The 19,735-nt window shown below is 48.8% G+C and overlaps 9 protein-coding genes across 9 annotated transcripts; 4 read left to right on the forward strand and 5 right to left on the reverse strand.

Moving 5' to 3' along the window:
* Nucleotides 1–1,347: 1,347 nt before the first annotated feature.
* Nucleotides 1,348–3,996, forward strand: N7446_007087 (putative C6 finger domain protein; the record flags this gene model as incomplete). The annotated part of the gene is made up of 5 exons (XM_058515833.1): nucleotides 1,348–1,746; nucleotides 1,809–1,921; nucleotides 1,976–2,419; nucleotides 2,471–3,060; nucleotides 3,113–3,996. The coding sequence occupies 5 exons, from the start codon at nucleotides 1,348–1,350 to the stop codon at nucleotides 3,994–3,996; spliced, it is 2,430 nt and encodes an 809-aa protein (XP_058373011.1).
* A 526-nt stretch (nucleotides 3,997–4,522) lies between these two features.
* Nucleotides 4,523–6,294, reverse strand: N7446_007088 (uncharacterized protein; the record flags this gene model as incomplete). The annotated part of the gene is made up of 4 exons (XM_058515834.1): nucleotides 4,523–5,412; nucleotides 5,470–5,713; nucleotides 5,785–5,928; nucleotides 5,992–6,294. 4 exons carry the CDS (start codon nucleotides 6,292–6,294, stop codon nucleotides 4,523–4,525), a joined length of 1,581 nt encoding a protein of 526 aa, XP_058373012.1.
* Nucleotides 6,295–7,392: 1,098 nt separating this feature from the next.
* On the forward strand, nucleotides 7,393–9,728 carry N7446_007089 (putative chromatin remodeling complex subunit (Rsc9); the record flags this gene model as incomplete). The annotated part of the gene is made up of 3 exons (XM_058515835.1): nucleotides 7,393–7,420; nucleotides 7,477–7,815; nucleotides 7,873–9,728. 3 exons carry the CDS (start codon nucleotides 7,393–7,395, stop codon nucleotides 9,726–9,728), a joined length of 2,223 nt encoding a protein of 740 aa, XP_058373013.1.
* A 608-nt stretch (nucleotides 9,729–10,336) lies between these two features.
* Nucleotides 10,337–10,753, reverse strand: N7446_007090 (ACT domain-containing protein; the record flags this gene model as incomplete). The annotated part of the gene is made up of 1 exon (XM_058515836.1): nucleotides 10,337–10,753. The coding sequence occupies one exon, from the start codon at nucleotides 10,751–10,753 to the stop codon at nucleotides 10,337–10,339; it is 417 nt and encodes a 138-aa protein (XP_058373014.1).
* Nucleotides 10,754–11,354: 601 nt separating this feature from the next.
* On the forward strand, nucleotides 11,355–12,128 carry N7446_007091 (uncharacterized protein; the record flags this gene model as incomplete). Its single annotated transcript, XM_058515837.1, has 1 exon — nucleotides 11,355–12,128. The coding sequence occupies one exon, from the start codon at nucleotides 11,355–11,357 to the stop codon at nucleotides 12,126–12,128; it is 774 nt and encodes a 257-aa protein (XP_058373015.1).
* An 886-nt stretch (nucleotides 12,129–13,014) lies between these two features.
* Nucleotides 13,015–14,914, reverse strand: N7446_007092 (MFS transporter). The gene is made up of 4 exons (XM_058515838.1): nucleotides 14,570–14,914; nucleotides 14,322–14,508; nucleotides 13,772–14,268; nucleotides 13,015–13,716 (listed from the first exon to the last, which is right to left on the reverse strand). The coding sequence occupies exons 1-4, from the start codon at nucleotides 14,870–14,872 to the stop codon at nucleotides 13,024–13,026; spliced, it is 1,680 nt and encodes a 559-aa protein (XP_058373016.1). The 5' UTR covers nucleotides 14,873–14,914; the 3' UTR covers nucleotides 13,015–13,023.
* Nucleotides 14,915–15,522: 608 nt separating this feature from the next.
* N7446_007093 (carotenoid oxygenase family protein) lies at nucleotides 15,523–17,266 on the reverse strand (the record flags this gene model as incomplete). The annotated part of the gene is made up of 2 exons (XM_058515839.1): nucleotides 15,523–17,124; nucleotides 17,183–17,266. 2 exons carry the CDS (start codon nucleotides 17,264–17,266, stop codon nucleotides 15,523–15,525), a joined length of 1,686 nt encoding a protein of 561 aa, XP_058373017.1.
* Nucleotides 17,267–17,704: 438 nt separating this feature from the next.
* Nucleotides 17,705–18,354, forward strand: N7446_007094 (Zn(II)2Cys6 transcription factor domain-containing protein; the record flags this gene model as incomplete). The annotated part of the gene is made up of 3 exons (XM_058515840.1): nucleotides 17,705–17,816; nucleotides 17,867–17,921; nucleotides 17,982–18,354. 3 exons carry the CDS (start codon nucleotides 17,705–17,707, stop codon nucleotides 18,352–18,354), a joined length of 540 nt encoding a protein of 179 aa, XP_058373018.1.
* A 138-nt stretch (nucleotides 18,355–18,492) lies between these two features.
* Nucleotides 18,493–19,701, reverse strand: N7446_007095 (uncharacterized protein; the record flags this gene model as incomplete). The annotated part of the gene is made up of 1 exon (XM_058515841.1): nucleotides 18,493–19,701. One exon carries the CDS (start codon nucleotides 19,699–19,701, stop codon nucleotides 18,493–18,495), a length of 1,209 nt encoding a protein of 402 aa, XP_058373019.1.
* Nucleotides 19,702–19,735: the final 34 nt, after the last annotated feature.

Genomic DNA, 19,735 nt, shown 5'->3' on the forward strand with positions numbered 1-19,735 from the left:
CATCTCAAAAATAGGACTGTTCCGGTGACAGGATTCTACAGTTACACCGTGGATGCATGTCATAGCCCGATGGCGTCAGTGTTCCTGCTTCGGGCGGCCTGCAGAGCGTTTTGGGGCCGGCGGGCCCTGATCTGCACCCCAATTCCCGCCAATTAGCTAAGGGCCACGGTTCGTCTATTATTACTGTACATGTGTACATGTATTTGCCTTGTATGGTATCAGTACGGAGTATACAAGGAAGAGATTTCAATATATACAAGGACTAAATCCTGGCCTTTAATCATCTCTATTTATCCTTGGAGATCGGATCAAATTATACAATAGTACATGTAAAGTTTCGCGCGCGTAGAGCGGAGAAATGTAGAAAGCCTAGCGCTAAGTCGACTAAACTTACATGAGATCAGGGTTCCTAACTGGCTAGTTGAACGCCGAGAGTCTGCTGGAGTGTCCTGCCTGTTTTGTAGTTGGCCAAGTTCGCTGGCATCGTTCAATTTCGACCCCCACAGATGATAAGATCGAAAAAGAGGATGGATAATATATCCGGAACGACGATTGAATCATTCGGAAATCACCCGAGATGTATCAGGTAGAATGCTTATCTTCCGGTTGCCTCTCCGAACAATACCTATGTGTCAAAGTGCTTCAGTCAGGGTCATATAAATGTATGTCTCTCCACAGAGTCCGGGGATACATGTATACATGTAACATGGAGCCGCAGAATCGTTGCCCTTGGTAACCTTGGGACACCTGAAACGCTTCACGCGTGGCGAGTCATTCTCCGTGGAACAACCAGCATGATTGAGCCCGACGATATATAGTAACTAGTGCTAGGCACGGGATGTGAGAAAACTACACATTTTATTTGGTAGAGCCACGAACAACATATTGAGTCTCGTAGGGATGATGCTAATCTATAGTCGAGGACCTAGACAATGAAATTAAAAAGAAATGAGAGCCAGGATCGAACCGGCAACTCCCAACTGATTTCTCGTTCCACGAAAATCTTGTCAGAAATTATCGCCTCATTTCTCAGGCAACACAGGAGGAAATAGTGTTAATCCGTTCAACACGCAGAAACGAAAGGCCGTCCTCCGTGCGATCCCAAAAGTAAAGGCGACATCTTATATAGCTTCAAAATGATATATCAATATGTATTCTACGTCCAAATGTTGTTGATTAATGCGGCGACCTCGGCGCTAGCCCCCTTGGAAATTCCCCCGCGAACTTTTAGGCTGTAAAACTTCACTTTTGGCACTTCGCGTCCTGCACTTTCTTCCCCCATCTTCCGGAAGCCCGCTTTGCCCACAACCCATATCATTCTCTAAGTTTTTGGTCAGGTCTCGCGTGATGAACTCTCGCGAGCAGTCTGACATGCCTCCGGCGCCCTCGTATCCATCTCCCAACGGTGCGCAGATGGCCCAGGGCGCCATGCCGTACTATGGTAATCGCCAACTTACCACCGACGAATTGTTGTCCGCCGAACTGTCGCGCGAAGCGTCCGGTCCTGGACTCGGTGAGTCAAGCAATGGCGTCCATCATGGCCAGTCCATGGTCTTAGGTTCCTCCAATGCTGGCGACATGGGCCGTACCTCATCGGAGGATCAACACCAGCATCAGCACATGCTCCAATTCCCTCCGAGTCAACAAGTCGGCGTGGACCCGAACCACGACTTGAGCTATGGTGAACAGAGTGCGCGGAAGCGATCCAAGATCTCACGAGCATGTGACGAGTGTCGGCGCAAAAAGGTACGGCGATTTTCTTCCCAACGCTACCATGGCCCAGAAGCTAAGACGCGTTTTCTTTCCAGGTTCGATGCGATGCGAGCTCAGAAACAGGTCTGGAAACATGCTCCAACTGTCGGCGTCTAGGCGTTGTGTGTCAGTTCAGTCGCGTCCCGATGAAGCGCGGTCCCAGTAAAGGGTAGGAAGAACAAGTGTGTCACCCCATGAATTGTCCATGCTGACAGGGACACAGATATATCAAGGAACTCGCCGAGCGTCTCCATACGCTGGAGAACCAGATGCAACCCGGAATCGTCCAACCCGACGTACCTTACCAGTCCATGAACGAAGTGTCGCTACCAAGAGGATACCAGGATTTCGCATCCCCCGTGGAATCGACCTCGGGCAATCGCAAAAGAACATACTCTGTTTTCGAAGGTCTGCCCAGTTCCTCGTTCGCGCAGCCGTCCTTCAATGCCCGTGTTTCGCAAAATGCCTTCGATACCTCTGAAACAACGGCAGACCCATACAACCCAACAGTTGCCAGTGGTAGCGCACCGAAGCCCGGCAATTTGTTCTGGAACCCAACGGGCCATGATAACGATCTCCCAAGCGGGCTTGAGATAACCGACTTGCCTAAACATGAAGGCGATGATGACATGAGCCCGGTGACTCTTGACGAAGGGGCTCTTGATGCGTATGTGATGTGAAACCTCATCCCCGAAAACCATCTAACAAGAGTTATTAGATACTACCAAAAGATTCATACTCTCCTACCAATTCTCCCCCACACCAAGGACCGGACATTGGAGCTCCTGCACCAATGCCACCGCGAAGCGCAGGAGATCTTTTGTTATGCCCTATATAGCGCAACTCGAACCGACTTGACTCGCGTGGCCAGTAATTTCGAGAAAATCAATGGTTTCGACAATGCCCAGGATCTCCTTCTCTTCCACACCCGCCAGCCATTGATGGTCCAGTCGACTGCTGTCAATCTCATCTGGCTCCAATCCCTGCTGCTGATGATCATTGACTGTGACACTCGTGGACCAGACAACTTTGTCTTGAAAGATGGTGTGCCCAAGGGTAGTCTTGTCCAGGCAGCTAACAAGCTCGGATACGACCTGGCGAAGAATCAAGGTCAGCTGAAGAACAAGCGTTCTTCGGATCCTGATGTCGACTCGGATGCCAATCTCACCAGACGCAACTGGGTTTCCCTGGTCATTTTGGCACGGTGGTACGCTATCAGTGTTGCGGATGCTACTGTTCTAGGTGGCCATGAGATTGGCGGCCGCGAAGATGAGAGGGTGGTCGGTCAAATCACAACTGGAATTGCCTGTACGTTGCTCATTCACCTCCCCTCAACGATCTATCAACTAACCTACGGCAGCTTACTCAACGTTCCTCTCGGAAATGGTAACCCTAGCCAACGTCGACCACAACATCTGCCAAACCAACACCGGCCTCGGCCGCATCGTCGGCGCAAACCTAGTCTCCTCCCTGGAGCGCCTAGCCGAAATGGAAGACGTATTCCAGGTTCACGAACTACCAGAAAACGCCACAACGCGCCCCCTCTACGAAAGCCTCCAAACCCAACTCTACTGGACAGTCCGGCTCCTAATCAAACGCCACGTCTACGTCTACAGCCCCTACGAAATCATCTTCTGCGCCCAGGAAGTAATCAACGAAATGCACAAGGCAACAATGCAATCCAGACTCCCCTCCCCCTTCGACCTGCACAGTCTAGCCCTAGCTTCAATGACCCTCCTCGAAGCAACCGTCCTCCCAGAACACGCACCGGAATGCTGGGCCTCGCTCGACAAACTGGAAGAAATTCTGGAACGCCGCGCCAAGCGCGCCTCCGATCCAACTGAATTCGCTAATATCTTCGCAACCCCAGAGTGGGATTCCAAGATCCGCATCTTCCTCGAATGGCGCCGCATCAAATCGCAGGAGAGTCAGCTTCAGGAAGCGGATCTCGGTTTGGGTGGTGGTGGTGGTAATAAGACCCACCCGCCCATGGGCCCGAATGAGCAGCGCTCGCTTCAGCATCTTGCTGATTTGGCTGTTGGGGCTGAGGGTTCGGTCGGTCAAAATGGTCCCTCTACACCTCCGCCTGGTCTTCATGAGCAGGGTGAGACTTCGCCCAATCTTAACCCGCAGCTTGCTCAGTCGCAGGCTGCTTCGGGGAGGGTTGTTGTTGATTTTACTATGTTGACTAAGGAGGGATATCTTAATGTCTTTTCTGGGTTGATCTATCGTCGGACTCGTTAAAGTGGGCTTTGATGGGCGATGTGTCGGCTTTGTGTCTGGTAAATCACATACCCTTTCCAGACTTAAAAACTTCTTTTTCTTTGAAAGTTTTGATATGTGTGTTAACTGTGGCTAAAATTTCCCCTGCTGTGTGGTTTAATTATGTTCTATCTTCTTTTTCCCTTTCGTTGCTTTACTTTTACTTCTCTGGGAGGTTATGGTCTTGACTCCCATAGGGCTTTCCTTCCCATCTTGTATTTTATTGAGTATCATGCTTATCCCGGTTTATTCAGGGACAAACAGAACGGGGAGTCGGATATCTTAACTTCATCTTCATTTGGCTTTAGTGAAATAGTGTTCTGTTTATGTCAAGTCATCTATAAGTATTTCTCAATATGATATCCTATCCCATACTCGTAACTCCATATATCGTGCACTAGCTCGAATAGATCATGAAAGATATACGAATTGTTAAGATATAACTCCGTCCATCTAATATGGCATAATAAACTCTCAAATCTCAAATTCGGAGAACAGCATCCGTTCGTTACTTCTTCCCAAACGCAAACCGCCTCCATGTCCCCTCCACGTCCTGACACAGAGTCATAAACCTGTCATCTTCGATCAGCTCACACATCCAGTTCTCGAGAAAGGCGACTCGTTCCGGTGTGGGGGCGGTTAGGTATCGTGCGAGATAGTCTTCTGGCATGACGGCGGCTGTGTGCGGTGCTGGTGCTGGGATTGCTGGATTTGGATTTGGAAGTAGAGGTAGAGGAAGGAGTTGGTCCTGCGTACCGTCCGTGTTGTTGATTTCCTTGTTTGCATCTTTTTGAGTGCGTAACTGGGGTGTTTTCTCGATACTGGGTTTCTGGGCCGAGTGCACGACTGCTCTGTTGATACTTGCACCCTCTTGGGTTGTGAGGAGGTCCCTGTAGGCGAGCGATGTCTGGCTCACATCGGGGTATAAGCCTTTCTCTGAGGAAGGACGAGGCTGGCACTCTAGCAAGCTGGTATCCAGATCTGATGGATCGGACTGCATGACTGCATGGAGTGGATGGCGAACTCGCTCTTGGGACCTGGCTGACTCTGTAGGCTGCGAGCTTGAGAATGGACCTGGCTGAGGTCTGCTTTCTGTAGTTTGAGTCAAGCTGGCTGAACGGGGATTCTTTGTCGGTGGCTTTTGAAATGGTAAATCTCGCTTGGGAGGGAGCATCTGGTTCAGCTGGTCGATGTTGTGGATTGCTGAAACTGTGGATAGCGGAGAGCTGGATAGTTCCGGTACTTGGTATAGTGCATGGGGGACATGAATTGTCTGCAATGGAGCCATGGCAGCTAGTTCGATGTTTTGGGTTAGACGGTTGAATGTGGGCGGAGAAGGACCGAATCTACAGGGAGCGTAGGATACAGTGCTCGCGGGGGATGATGCTCGAAGGGGTGCTGCAATAGTCAAAGTATTAGAATGAATCGCTTCTCGGGAGTAGACAAGGTGGTTACTGGTTCTTTGAGATCCATATGCTCCGATATGATTGAATGGGGCGCCAATGCTGCCGACTGACGTTGATGGGTTCACAACCCTCGGTGTATGGGAAAGATGGCCCGATGTCCATGATGATACCGAGGGGGTTGGTCGTGGAGCAGGTGTACTGCCTTCGGTCAGCGGACATCCGATTTCGCTCAAGAGGGATAGAGCGGTGGTGTAGTCGCTTTCTGTCGTGAACTTGATCTGGAATCGACGGATCTAGAGGATCAACAACAAAGCCCTGTTAGAAAGTACTCCCCAGAGATGATTCTTTCACAGAGAACACACACATGGGTCCCGCCTTCAGGATATTTGATTGCAAGACAAGGTAGCTTGACAACAGCCGCAAAGGGAAACTTGGGCATTGTGCGATTTGAGAACGAGTGAGTCCTCGATGCAGTCATTTGAACAAGATTTGTGAGATTGACATTCTCCTAGCCGAGGTGGCAACCATGGTTAGCACTTTAGTAGTCAATCTACATGGGGGTTGAAGGTACCAGGATGACATCGCCTCGAACCACGCGCTGGATCAATGTTGCTGGCACAGAAGTAGTGCCCTGAAGCTTCTCAAAGATGCAAACCAGGTCTCCATTGCCAGTGACATGATTCCATTTCAGGGGACCAATGTGGTCGATGGCAGTGGTGGTATGGGAGAACTTGACAATTGTCAGGCGAAGGACTTGAGGGATGTGTGGTTGCAGTGGTTGCAGTGGTTGCAGTGGTTGCAGTGGTTGCAGTGGTTGCAGTGGTTGCAGTGGTTGCAGTGGTTGCAGTGGTTGCAGTGGTTGCAGGCGTTGCATCATGTAAGGCACGGAACAATAGGATTTGTGATTAGGAGGAAATGGGGTAGACCATGAACGACTGCGTCCAGTGAATTGAGGATGGAGGGTGCTGCGGCGGCATGGTTGAGAGGCAGATCACCTCAGCACACTCTTACCAAGTATCCCAAAATTTATATTCCATAACCCTTTGATTAACCTAATCGATATTATCTCTTCTCTTTTAAGGTACTGGTTCCTAAGTCAACTTATTCATACAAGCTAACATAGCGTTGTAAATATATGCCCAAGGCCTAATCCCTAAGAAACGCCGTCAAATGGGTCCATTCGATCAGCAGTAAAAAGGTAGATAAGCTAAAATACGGAGGAGGTCTCTTTCAACCGAAGACAATTCCAAAACAGACCCTCAACGCGATCTCATCAATGACTACCACCATGAACTGATATACAATGTCGGGACGCTAATCCCAATGAGGATGAACTTTTGGCGCCTGATATACCAGGCACCTAACCGGAACAACCGATAATCCGGCAACGCGCTGGAGAGCGCGGACTTTTGGCTGATCGGTGCCGTTGATCTCAAGCCCAGCTACAGCCCTCCAGGGCCGCAAGGCATTAATTATTATTTCATGTTTTACTCCTTTTCCTGACACCTGTCATACCTGCGCAACCTCACTTTACGTTCAGATCCACCATTGCAGCTGAGCCGTTCGCTATTTTCACTGTCGCATCCTCGATCGCCTTGACACTCGAACGCGCGCGAGAATCCTGCGACCCAACTTCAGTCACCATTCTCGATATCCCACTCATCCACCAAGGATTCTGTGGGTCATAGACTTAGTGCGAGCGTGCGGACACGGAACTCCATTACGAATTTGACACCCTTGCAATTACGGCGAAATCGCTTAGCTCGTTTGCTACGAGACGTATCAAGGGCAGGACACCTCGAGCCGTGACACTCGGAGTTGCCAGTTTAGCAAGCACAGAGCGAGCTGTCTTTTCGGTCAATCTATACTGTGCGAAGTGACACCAGTCATCTCGTCTGCCCCGAGGATTCAACGACCGAACTGGGTTGGAAATTGCAAACGGCGCAAACTATCGCGTGCCTCCGCCTCCACCATGTCTACCCCTCGCACCTCTTTACGACGTAAGAATACTGGCCACATGTGAGAATTAGAACAAATGTACTGACCCCACTCACAGAGGGCCTGCGCCAGGCCCCGAAGGTCAACCAACCTTTTATCCCTGACACCACCCCAGCTCGTCGGTCACATATCCAACATGGATTTACATCACCTCAACCCTCAACGAGTCCACATCCCGTAACCTTCAATCCAGCCGCCAATCCCCAAAACTCGCAGTTCGCCGTCGACAGCTGGGAAGGAAAAGACCACAGACAGCTTCCCATGTCAACACGAGAAGTTCCAACCCCAGGAAATCGACCAATTCTATTCGCCAACCTACGTGACCCAGCGAAGGCGCCCCGGCAACTAGATTATTATGACCCCTACTTTCCCCTGAGGTTTCTGGAGGTCCCAAGAAGTCAGCCCGCCCTTCACCCCAAGGAATATCGCAATGGACTAACGGTCTCTCCCACAGCCGATCATATTTACAAGCGCGCTCACTATGGCCTGCAGTCAGGTATTCCAGACGAAGTTGACTTTGCATTATACCATCTGGTACAGATCTCAAATCAACGATGGGATAAGTTCAAGTTTGAAGGCTTCCCGCTACTTGCTGAGACACTCATGCAAAAAGCCCTCGACATCACATACCTCTGCACAGGAGTAAAATGGGAGTTCCAGTATGATCCTCTTCAGCCGATTGACCGTGTCAATGTTTTAAACTCGCTACACGGCACACGGGACCTCCTCGATAAAATCAAAAAGATCCCAGTCAACCTTCCGATTGACAGCCTTGAGACCGACGAATTCAACCATCAGCTTCGAAACATCAAAGAGGCAACCTTGGTGCTGAGGAACATGGTTTTACTGAAGGAGAACGCATTCTATGTATCACGCTACGCGAAGGGTCTATTGCGAGACTTCTTGGTCATTCTGATCAACGCACCCAACCAGCCCCGACTTAACGAAATCAAGAACGACGCCCTCGACATCGCGGAAGAGGTCACAAAGTTCTTGCGCACTGACCCAGCGGACCCCCTCTGGATCTCTCTTGTGAATTGCATCGACTCTCCCGATCGCGCCCATGTCGTGCGAGCTCTCTGGGCTCTGACCCATTTCGGTACTGAGTTGGATGATGCGGATGCCAACCGGTCCATGGAGAGCTTGACAAAACCAACTCTTCAACAGTTGTACTACCACACTCTCCTCGACCTCGATAAGGATATCCTGAGCGGCGCACTGGACTTGTGGTATCAATATACTCTCAGCCCTGACAATATCGAGACATTGATGGATGTTGTCAACTTCCCAATTGTGTTTGTCCCCCGCATGGTCGCACTATTAACCTACGAGGCACGACCGACCAGAAAGGAGACCGTTCTCCAAGAAGAAAAAGTCGCACCTCCACCAACTGACATTCCTCGCGTACCTCCTGAACTCTTGGAGAAGCTGATGGAATTGTCGGAACCGGAGCGGAGCTCACAGTGGCTGCGTTGCTGCTTCATCGAAGATGCAGAATGCGAGATTACACAGATTGCTCTTTGGCAAGCATACCAGAGCCGATTTGCAGACCCCCGTGTTGCCGGAGGTGGTGTCCTACCCGCTGCCGAGTTCATCAAGAATGTCAGCAACACCTTCACAAACGCACAAGCACAGGTCATCAACGGCCCAGGCACTGCCACCAAGTTCATTATCAAGGGCATTCGTCCTCTGGAGACTGCTCACACCTTCGAGGCCTTCCCCTATGTCTACTGCAGATGGGCGGATAATTCCAAGCCTTCTAAGATGTGTCAACGCGCATTCACATCCCCGACAGACCTACGGAACCACGTTTTCGGTGACCACATGAGCCTCGAACCAGCAGAAACCGAAGGCCAATACAAGCTGGACACCGCAGAGACCGCCATCCACACCTGCCAATGGGACCATTGTGCACGATTCCGAGCGTCTGGCCCCAGCGCCAACACATCCATGGTCGCCGGACACGTTTCCTCCCATTTGCCCGAGGACCGCCCGGCGGACGCCCAACCCCCAAGTTCTAAGCGCGCTATCCTGCAGGAGCGCATCGTACGCAAGTGGTTCTACATGGACACACCAATCAACGAGAAGGGCGAACCCTTCGGCGTAGCCTACAAGGCCGCATTGGTATTGCGCAACATCGCCCGCGGCCTCCCCAACCGCACCACATCCAGATACGGCGGCCTACCCTGGAAGAAGGCATGCTTTACCAGCCAACGACCCAAGATCGTCGAAGTTTGGGACCGAAACCGCGCCCTGCGCAAGGAATTGACCGAACTGATTATGGTGATTGAAAAAGAGGTCGACTACTGAGCTTTTCATTAAAAACATTAACAAACGTCGCATCTTCCTCTTATTTTCTTTCTTCCCTTGGTCATGAAATCAATATCTTTCCTATCTGTATGACTAATACCCTGATTACTCGTGTTCTCGCCGTTCCTTGCTGGTTCCCTCGCTCTTGTATCTTCTCTCGATGTATAACATTAAAGAGCAGTAGCTAGGCTGGCGGTGTTTTCTCGTTTCCGTTTTGATTTTCCATGGCTGCTCACTTTCGACTTATGCTAATACTTGCGCGCAAAAAGGCACTATAAGAGCGGAGTTTCCATGGGTATGGGGGTGGATGATGTTTTTGGCTTCTTACTTTTTCTTTTCGGCGTCTCTGGCAGAGAAAGATTGTAATTCGAGTTCAACGTTAAGTTCGCTGAGGCTCGGGTTTTCCTTCTGGGTTTATTCTTATATGTTTTCGATTGAGTACTGTTTTTGTTGACGTGTATCATATATCTGGAGTAGATAGTCCTAGAGGGCTTGCAATGAACTGATTATCACTCATACTTGTGCTAGTACTGGATAGAAGAGCCTTACATCATTTTTGTAAGTAGCGTTACTTCAAGTTATTTTACTTACATACACCGTCAACGTACTCAATCCCTCGCCTGACCAGCAAACCCTCCCAAAACCCGCATCGCATCCTCTGCCCTAGCAACCGGAACATAAATATGATCATGGAAATACCCACTCACAACATTCGCACTGATGCCATGATCCTTAAGCCGATTGCTAATAGCAGCGATGAGGCCAACTGCTTCCAGACTGGAGTGGACGGTAAGCGTGATCTTCTTGCAGGGGAAGATTGATTCAGTGAAGCCGTGGGATTTGGCTAGGGCTTCTGTTGTCACGATTGTCGTGCCCTCTTCTTCTTGGACGAGGAGTTGGGGTTCAAGGGTTGATAGGGGTAGCGAATGGAGGGGTTGTTTTGTTGTTAGGAAGACGTAGGTTGTTGGGTCTAGGCTTGGTCGCATTGTTGCTAGGAGGGTTTGGAGATTGTTTTCGCCTGACATTTTGGTTTTGAGGGATTGATCGGTTTGGATTGAGGTATTTTCGTTATTATAGATTTGGGATGGGGGGATTGAGGGTTATTTATGGGGAAGAGGGTGGAGTTGTAGTCTGTAGGGCGTGGTTAGCGGAGTCAGATACCAAAACCAAGGATAAAATTATGTCTTTAGGGGAATATTCAAATGTCAGAGCCATCAAATAGAAATATTATTAGGGAATTTTTTAGTACGAAACAGTAGAGATTCATAACAAGTTATGTAGTTGGCTCGTTATATGTTTATCTACGAAGAGGCTATTGAACGTCGACAATGCTTTTAGTGCCAAATTTCCAAGGCCTCTGAGATGGTATATACCTCTCTCCCTTCTTTTCTTTGTTCAGTTGTACAAGGTAACCGAAAAATGCTTCAATATCATTCGGTGATAGATTCTTGACGTCATATGGCAGACCTGTCAATTTGACTGAGCACGCAAGATTCTTCCTCCTTATGATATCATAAATCAGTAGATATTTATCAGATACGCCTAGGAAGTCTGTGGCCTCCAAATTCAACTCTCAAAACACCTCCGAGAAACCTACCTCAAACCACCACTTTCAACTACATCAACATGGCACGCATCTTCATTACAGGCTCAAGCGACGGAATCGGCCAAGTAGCCGGCAAAATCCTGGCAGACCAAGGCCACTCCGTAGTGCTACACGCACGCAACGCGGAACGCGCAGCGTCAACCAAACAAGCCGTACCCAACGCCGAAGCAGTCCTAGTAGGCGACCTACGCTCAATCAGCGAAACAAAGAACCTAGCCAAAGAAGCCAACAACCTAGGCAAGGGCCCATTTGACACAATCATCCACAACGCAGGTATAGGCTTTGGCGCGACATCTAGTCGGGAAATAACAGCCGACAAGATCTCAGCTGTCTTCGCTGTCAACACTCTCGCACCATATATCCTCACCTGTCTCATGGACAAGCCGACTTCGCGGCTACTTTATATGAGCTCTGATAGCCATTACGGGGGTGATAACTCCATGCGCAATGTTACGCAGTCGCATTCGTATGGTGATAGCAAGATGCATGATATGATGCTTGCTAATGCGTTTGCGAGGCGGTGGGGTGAGGAGATTCAGGTTGTTAGCATGGATCCTGGTTGGGTTAGGACTAAGATGGGTGGTTCGATGGCTCCGGGTAGTATTGATAAGCCGACGAAGGCTTTGGCGGAGTGGGCTGCTGGGAAGGGGAATTTGGCGAGCTTGAAGAGCGGGACTTTCTTTAACCCTAGGGGAGCAGCGACGCCTGATCCTGCCGCTGGAGTTGTTGCCAAGCAGGAGGAATTGTTGAAGATTTGTAAGGAGGTATCTGGGGTTGGAATCCCTGGTGAATAAGGGCGAGTAGAATATATATTAACATACATCCCCTGCCAAAAGTTCCTTTACTCCACTTTTTCGGGTCCCCATGTAAAATATATATATCGCCGGTTAAAAATTCGATTTTTTAACACCCCTAGACTAGTTTTCTAATAAAACACTTAACGATTATTGACTAGATTAAATCTTGTCTTCTATAAAAGCACTCTCTAAAGCAAAAACGTTTAGAAAGTAAGATAACGTATTTCACAAGCGAGCTGGCCACCCCAAAACACCATAGTAAATGCGATAAATTACAACATAGTATCACAACAACAGTAGGTTATAGGGACTTTTCCTTAAAAACTAATGCTTTTTAGGTGGTATTTAGTCTCTAACAGGGGTTTAAAGAATTTCTATAACTTAATAGTTGAGATATAATCAGATATTTATATTTCTAGCTGCTAGCCAACGTAATTTTCGAAACCGTAACAATGTAGGTTTCAGATTTCGTCAAAATTAATATATAGTGTTGAAAAGCCTTATCAACAGCTATCGGCAAATAATAAAATAAAATAAAAACGTGGTTGTTGAGATATCAGTGTAGAATATATCGTATTTACTATGGTGTTTTGGGGTGGCCAGCTCGCTTGTGAAATACGTTAATATAAACTTACTCTTCGGTTTACGATAGGCGGTCTAAAAGACGTCTAAAAAAAGGTCTATCTAATACTGTCAAAACATTTGCTATGTCACTATAGAAGAATAGCTTTCATACGAAGCTGTAATTATCTAAGGCGTAATAGAGGCGGTAAGGGAGGCGGCCAGAGGTCGGTATAGGGGAAACAAGTTTTGAGCTGATGGCTTTAGTAGACTGCCGTAAGTGGGAAAGAACATTTGACTAGTATCTGTAATTTATGGAACTATCGCGATTTTAAATATCATGTCGTGCGTATTTACTCGCCATCCGAATTCTCCTTCCTCGGTAGATGAGGATAAATGGGAAAGGCACAAATAGGAGAGTCAAACATCCAAGCAGTGTGCAAGCCCATCCAACGCCCAGGTTGTGGAACATGGCTGTTGCGAAAAGCGGGAATCCAGCGCCAAATGATGAACGCAGGAAATCATTTCCTGCAAGCACGGAGGCAGCATACTTAGGGTAAGCATGTGCCTGATAAGTAAAGATACAGTTGAAGATCAAACAACCACCGACAGCGAAAAGCATAGATGCGATGATAGGGACGATCCAGTGAATACTGGCAAAGTTGCCTGTCCAGCCGAACCAGAAGAGGGAAATTGGGAGGGCGAGGGCGCCCACGATGGCGGGAGGCATTTGCATTTCTGGTGCGATATTGCCGTCTGCATCAAAATATTTTACCTGCCAGCGGTATTTCCAGTAAAAGTAGGCTGGGATGACGAGGCAGCAGGTTGATACTAGAATTCCCATGAACGCGAGACCACCTTCACCCGGATTGAATCCGCGGAGTTCCTGGAAGACGATTGGGAAGGCTTCGAACCAGATATAGAGGATTCCGTAGATAAGTGCGATGTAGAGATTGGTGAGAAGGACAATTGGTTCGAGGAAGCATAGTTGGAAGGGCCGGATAAGAGCTTCGAAGAGGACATCCTGGATTTCAATTAGCTTTTGCGCTTTGTGTTTGGATGGATATTAGCTAACATACCCTGGGCTTGACCTCCCTAATCTCTATCTCCGACTCTGACATATATTGGGAATTACCCGTGATACGGCGAACCCGACGAGCTCGCCGAGCAAGGATATTCGGCGCAAAGGTTTCCGGCAGACAGAAGAACAGCATTACCAAAGTGAATCCTGACACCCACACTAGCTGCCAGATAGTCCAAGTCCATCCTTCTGCAGAAGCGGCGAAAGCACCTAGCATAGGACCCAAGACTGGTGCGGAGATGGCGAACATTCCCCAGATACCAATCATGTAGTCCCGACTTTGAGGGCTCCACATATCACCCATAGATGCAGCTCCCGTTGCTAGCACAGGTGACCCAAGGAACCCTGTAAGGAAGCGGAAAGCCAGCAGCATTCCGAAGTTATGGGCATATATCACGCCAAAGTTGAAAAAGACGAAGACGAGCAGCGTCAATACGTAGGTCGGGCTCCGGCCGATCATGGGGATTTCGGACAGCGGTGCCCAGATCATCGGTCCTATAGATAGAACGGTCAATAAATATTTGACTTGGATAGTGATTGATACGAACCTAGACCGTAGCCGAAGACAAAAAGTGTCAAGCCCAGCGTCGCTGCTACACTGCTCACACCAAACTGCTCCGAGACGCCCACTATACCAGGAGTATAAATGGCCGAGCCAATATAGACAGCAAAGGTAAGAAGCCAAATCTGACAGCTAACGAAGAACTTCTTCCCCGTGCTCCAATTTCGAGGGTCCTGCACTCGCAAGTTAGCTCCTCGTTCTGCTTGGTTGCTTAGGAATAGATACAAAACTCACCTCAGGATCATTGGATCCTCGCCAACTAATCACAAGCGGCCGACCACTCTCCCGCAGCGTGGAAGCACATGACATCCGCCTGGAAGCCTGTGACATCACAGTATAGAGACCGAAGGCCTCGAGATCCTCGGGGTTCTCATCGTTGTTGACTGGCGTGGCAGGCTCTTCTTCTTTCGGCAAGTTCTCCGTCTTGAGGTACTCAGTCCATACCGCTAAATCCTGCTCTTCGGGGTACTGCATGTATCGGAAATGTGTGAAAAGGCGCACCAGCTTTCCGAACGCGGTGTCTCTAATGGTCTCCATGGGGATGGTTCTCCTAGGCACGAGCAATCGTTGAACTCTGAGTAGCTCAATGCCGATGAGGAGCAATTATGAGAATTTGAACCTTTTACCGGTGACGTTGCATATTTATATGCTGTCACTGAGATCTACGATGAACCTTGGTTCATTACTTCGGATGTAAAACTTTATCTCGACTCCGTAAATCCGTATGTCCTGGTGCGGCTGTATCAATCCTAATTCTAGGCCAATGACCTTGTCCTCATTTCGGTATTATGATAAAGCTGTATAATTTGTGATACGAGATCTGGGACGATTATAAATACGTCGTGGTCGCTTTCAATCAGCCAAGAGAGTTGGCGTTTTGCATGTTGATGTCATCACGAACTTGGTACCAAAGGTGCACGGAATAGAACCTTCCAAGGCTGGGAGCAATGCTAGTTCCCTAAATATAACATAATTTTTCATTGAAACACAAGATTATATAGCTCGGAGAAGCCTAGTAATTTCGCTTCTCCACATTCAAGGGTTGACAATGCTCTTGTATTTCTTCACATAGGATTCGGCATTCTGAACTAAAGAAAGTGCATGGACTCCTCCAATGGTTTGATCAATTCCAAGAACAATAAGAATACTAACAACAGATAAGATTAAGTTATTTAAATACCCAGCCCCTAGTAATCACCAGTAGGCATCCCACCCAACGTCGGAACGTGCTGGCCATGGAAACCGAACCCAACAGCTCCATCGACATTCGCGCGACCAATTTCAGTGAAATCCCTCGCATCAAGACAAAGCAGATAACTCTTACTTCTGTTCCCATCAAGGACAACACTGAGAAGTACTCCGTCGTCCTCGCTCGTTCCCTCGGGGTTGGCGACAAAAATGGGCTCACCAGGAGACTGACCATGACAAGCCCAGAGTCGAACCTGCTGAGTATCACAATCAAGCTTCATAATTCCATCCGTCAGGGTAGCCTCTCCGCGGAAGGTCACGCCATAGACATATCTGTGCTTCAGGGTGACTCGCTTGGGATCCATAGTCGGCAGCTCGGGTGACAAGGATTTGCACACCGACCATTCAATAGACACATTCTTAATATCGGTCTCTGGAGCATATGGAACCCGGAGCAGTCGGAATCGAGTAACCGATGTACGGAAAGAATCATCTCTTTTCTTCTGGAATGCCTTGGCTGTATCTCGTGAGGAGATCAGGTTATCGTAGTAGAGGGATTGCAGCACGTCAGAGCTATCTGCTTTGACAAGATCCGCGACAATATCCATCTTGGTTGGATCTTCCTTAGAAGGTTCGAGCCAGGCATTGATAGTGTGGAAGCAGAAGAAGGCTGGGCTTTCGTACGTTGCGATCAGACCGTTTCCGTGCTTGCGGTCAATTACATACCATATTGCGGGCTGGCTGGGGTCCGTTGGTAAGATTGCGTCAATGAAAGACTGATTGAAGGCCAGTGGGTTCACATGCGCATTCCAAATACACAGGACGACGTGGTCTCCGGTGATGAGCAAAGAGTGGAGATAGGCGGGGATCGCGTCAAACGTTGCTAGGATTGTCGTTTCTCCTGTTGACGCTGATACTCTGAACACGCGATATGTGCACGTTGGTCCAAGAGTGAGGTTGAAGTTAAACATATCTCCAGTGACGGGATCGGACCGAGCATGCGCTGCAGATAGTTGCCCTGAGAGTTCCGGGTGTAGATCTTTCTGTGAGGCTAGACCTATCGGCTCGAGGGTTTCTGGGTCGAGCTTCTTGAAAGCATTGTAGTCGGTCTTTGCATAGAGAGTTCGGATTCCCTCAGAATTGGTCCAGCGTGAGGTAGACTCATCGCCAGACTTAGTATCCAGACCAGGGAAATTGATTGAAAGAGTGACACCGATGTTGGCACTAGATGGACTAGGTTGAGGTTCAAATTCACTTTGGACTTTGCCCAAGACGCTCTTGCACGGATCGCGCTTTTGTCCGAAGCTGATTTTGTCCAGATTTCCAGATTTTCTCGATTGTTCGATCAGATCATCTGTTGAAAAGCGGGAGTTGTAGAAGATCCGAGTTGCTGGATTAGATTCATCAGGGGCTCTGATCTGGAAGCGATGCGTTTGACTGAATCCATCGAACCAGTGAGAGAGTCGCAGGATGTCTCCGTTCTCAGCCTGGACCTGGCTTTTCCCAGGACCAGTGCGGTATAAGACTCCAGCGGCGTAGGCGGGAATTTGACCCGTTACTGGTAGCTCGACTGGTTCGCGTTGTTCGTATTCGGGATCGTACTACAGTAAGATGCAGGGATTAGAATGTATAGTTCGCGTGTCGCCACACGTCACTTACCCCTTTGTCGGTGGGCCAGCTGTTATAGTGATCGCTAATTTTGACGGAATGATCCATCTCTGGGGTTAACTCGAGAAGGGACATATTTGAGGCAATTGTGATAGATCTGAATTGATTTGTTGTGCAAGGTCTGCGTCGAAGAAAGCGACTGTGCCGATTGCACCTTCTTTATATATTTAACTACTCATTCTAGGCCACCATGAATTAAGCCCCTGATCCCTACAGTGACGACAAGTATATTCGGCGCAATGTTGAAGTGGGGGAATCGCGACGGCTGAGTTGGCGCCGTTTGCACGTCCAATCGCCACCGCGGAATTACCGAGTTCCAGCCCATCGTCACTCCAAAGTTCGCCCAGTCCATTAATTAACTTCAACAAGCGAGATATCTCGGCAAGGGTCCTCGATTCACGTCGATCTGCACCGAGTTCTCATTTCGACCGTGTCCCAAACTAGCGCACCTTGACACAACATCCGAGGTCCCCTAGGCAGATCGGGTCTTCATCAAACCGACGCCAACCCTCCATGGAGCCACGGCGACATAATGCAACCCGTCCAGCCGCCAAGAACTGGAAATGTGACGAATGCCAGTCAACATTCCGACGTATGGATCATATGAAGCGTCATGTGCTGACTCGTACGTCGTACGTGAACCTCGCACGGTGGCAAAGTAATGATTTGTTACAGATCACACAGCCAAGAAGCACGTCTGTTCCTTTTGCGGCTCTGCTTTCAGCCGAGGGTGTGTAGATGCTTCCGAAACAACGTACGTACCGTCATCGTTGACTAAATGCCTATTCAGGGATGTACTACGCAGACATTGGAAATCTTGCAAGAATCGCGTAGGCAGTGGTCAGGCTATTCCCAAGCCTGACCGAGGTGGGAAGCACAAGTGGGCTTGTGATAGTTGTGCACGTCTTAGGAAAGCTTGCAGTGGGGAGCTGCCTTGTTCGGAGTGTATTCATCGTGGAAGGGCGTGCACCTATCGGCGACTCCATGAAGAAGAGACCCCGTTACCGCCTATATCCCAACTTCTTTCAGAGACTCGAGAGGCTGAGGGCCCAGCATTGGGGAGGAATACCTCCAAGGCCTCTAACTCTTGGGATCTTGGTCCTGCTACACTTTATCCTTCGTCTACAGAAGTTCTCCGACACAAGACTGCACTGACTCAATAGGCACGCCTGAATAAACAGAAAATGATAAGGAACACTATTCAATTGTACGCAACATTTAATGCCATTATTCGCGCTCTACTGATCCCGGCCACAGGTTCACACGTTCACAGTTAAGGAATCAGCGCCATTCAAGAACATCTAACCATCCAAGTTCTTCAAATACCGATAAACCTCGACAAAATTGGCGAGCCATTCTTTCTCCATCTCATGATGAGGGTCCCAAAAAAGGGATTCTGGCCGCCAGAAACCTTTATTATCACCGTATTTGAACGGTGTGAAATAGGGCCCATCCAAAGAAACCTGTTCATTTGCACCAAACGGTTCAGACCACGGAGTATTCGCCGTTCTAAGAAGATCGCCATTTGTGTTGGCTGCATTCCTCCACGCGAAATTGTGTTGTTGCTCTGCCGTCTCTGGGGGCGATATATAAAACTTCGGCATTCCATCGATGATAATGCGGACCGAATCGATGATGGAAGATGGGTGCGAAGCCACACCAGCTGAGATGCTTGTGTTGCTCGCCACAACCTGGTCACCTTCTATGATACCATGTTTTTGCATCATATGCAACAGTTGGTCCAAGGCCGAGTCGAACGGAATGATCCCCAGGAAGTCATAACGGAAATGTTCAGCAAAGATGAACTTCTGGATCGGGGTCCGCAGGATTTTATCAGCTTTACGCCGCATTCTCGACACGATATGTGCGGTATTTGGCCGAAATTCCTGTGCCGGGTCCAGCGTGCGTTTCAGGATATCCGAATTCGCTTCCAACATATCAGCAGTCCAGTAAAGCTCCGAAGCCCTCAACTGGAATAAATTTGCCTTTGCTTTCTGTATGTCTTCCCAGCATTTCTTCAGTTCTTCGAAGGATTGGATCCTCTTGAGAGATCGATACTCAAGTCCGCTGTCGTAATCAGGAGCACCGAACCGAGTCAGGTCTACTTTGCACCAATGAATATTGAGCTCATCATGAATGCGGTCCTTCATATGATTCAAGATCCCTTCATAGTTCTCAGGCTTGACACAGTGGATATTTGTGCCAGCATGGTTTGTTCCCCAATGGAACGCGTAATATGATTGTACAAATGACTTTCCCACTGCCGTGAATATATCTCTATAAAGGTGGGCAGCGAATTTCCACTTGGCGAGAGTTTCTTGGTCGGGACCGAAAATGTTGCGGCAGATTGGATGGGACATGAAGCAGGCGTCCACTCGATCATTATCGTAACATAGCAGCTTGAGGACGTCACATAGTCGCAGGTCATCGATGATCTGGTGAGCGAGCTCGGTCGGCATAGCCGCTATACTGCGGACTATGGAACTGGTTGATGTCTTTTGATTGCTCATTCTGTCAAGTTTGATGTCTTTGAAGAATATGGTC

This window comes from Penicillium canescens (genome assembly GCF_028828765.1).
Source record: "Penicillium canescens strain IBT 15451 chromosome Unknown utg000004l_segment0_segment0, whole genome shotgun sequence".
NCBI classification, from domain to species: domain Eukaryota; kingdom Fungi; phylum Ascomycota; class Eurotiomycetes; order Eurotiales; family Aspergillaceae; genus Penicillium; species Penicillium canescens.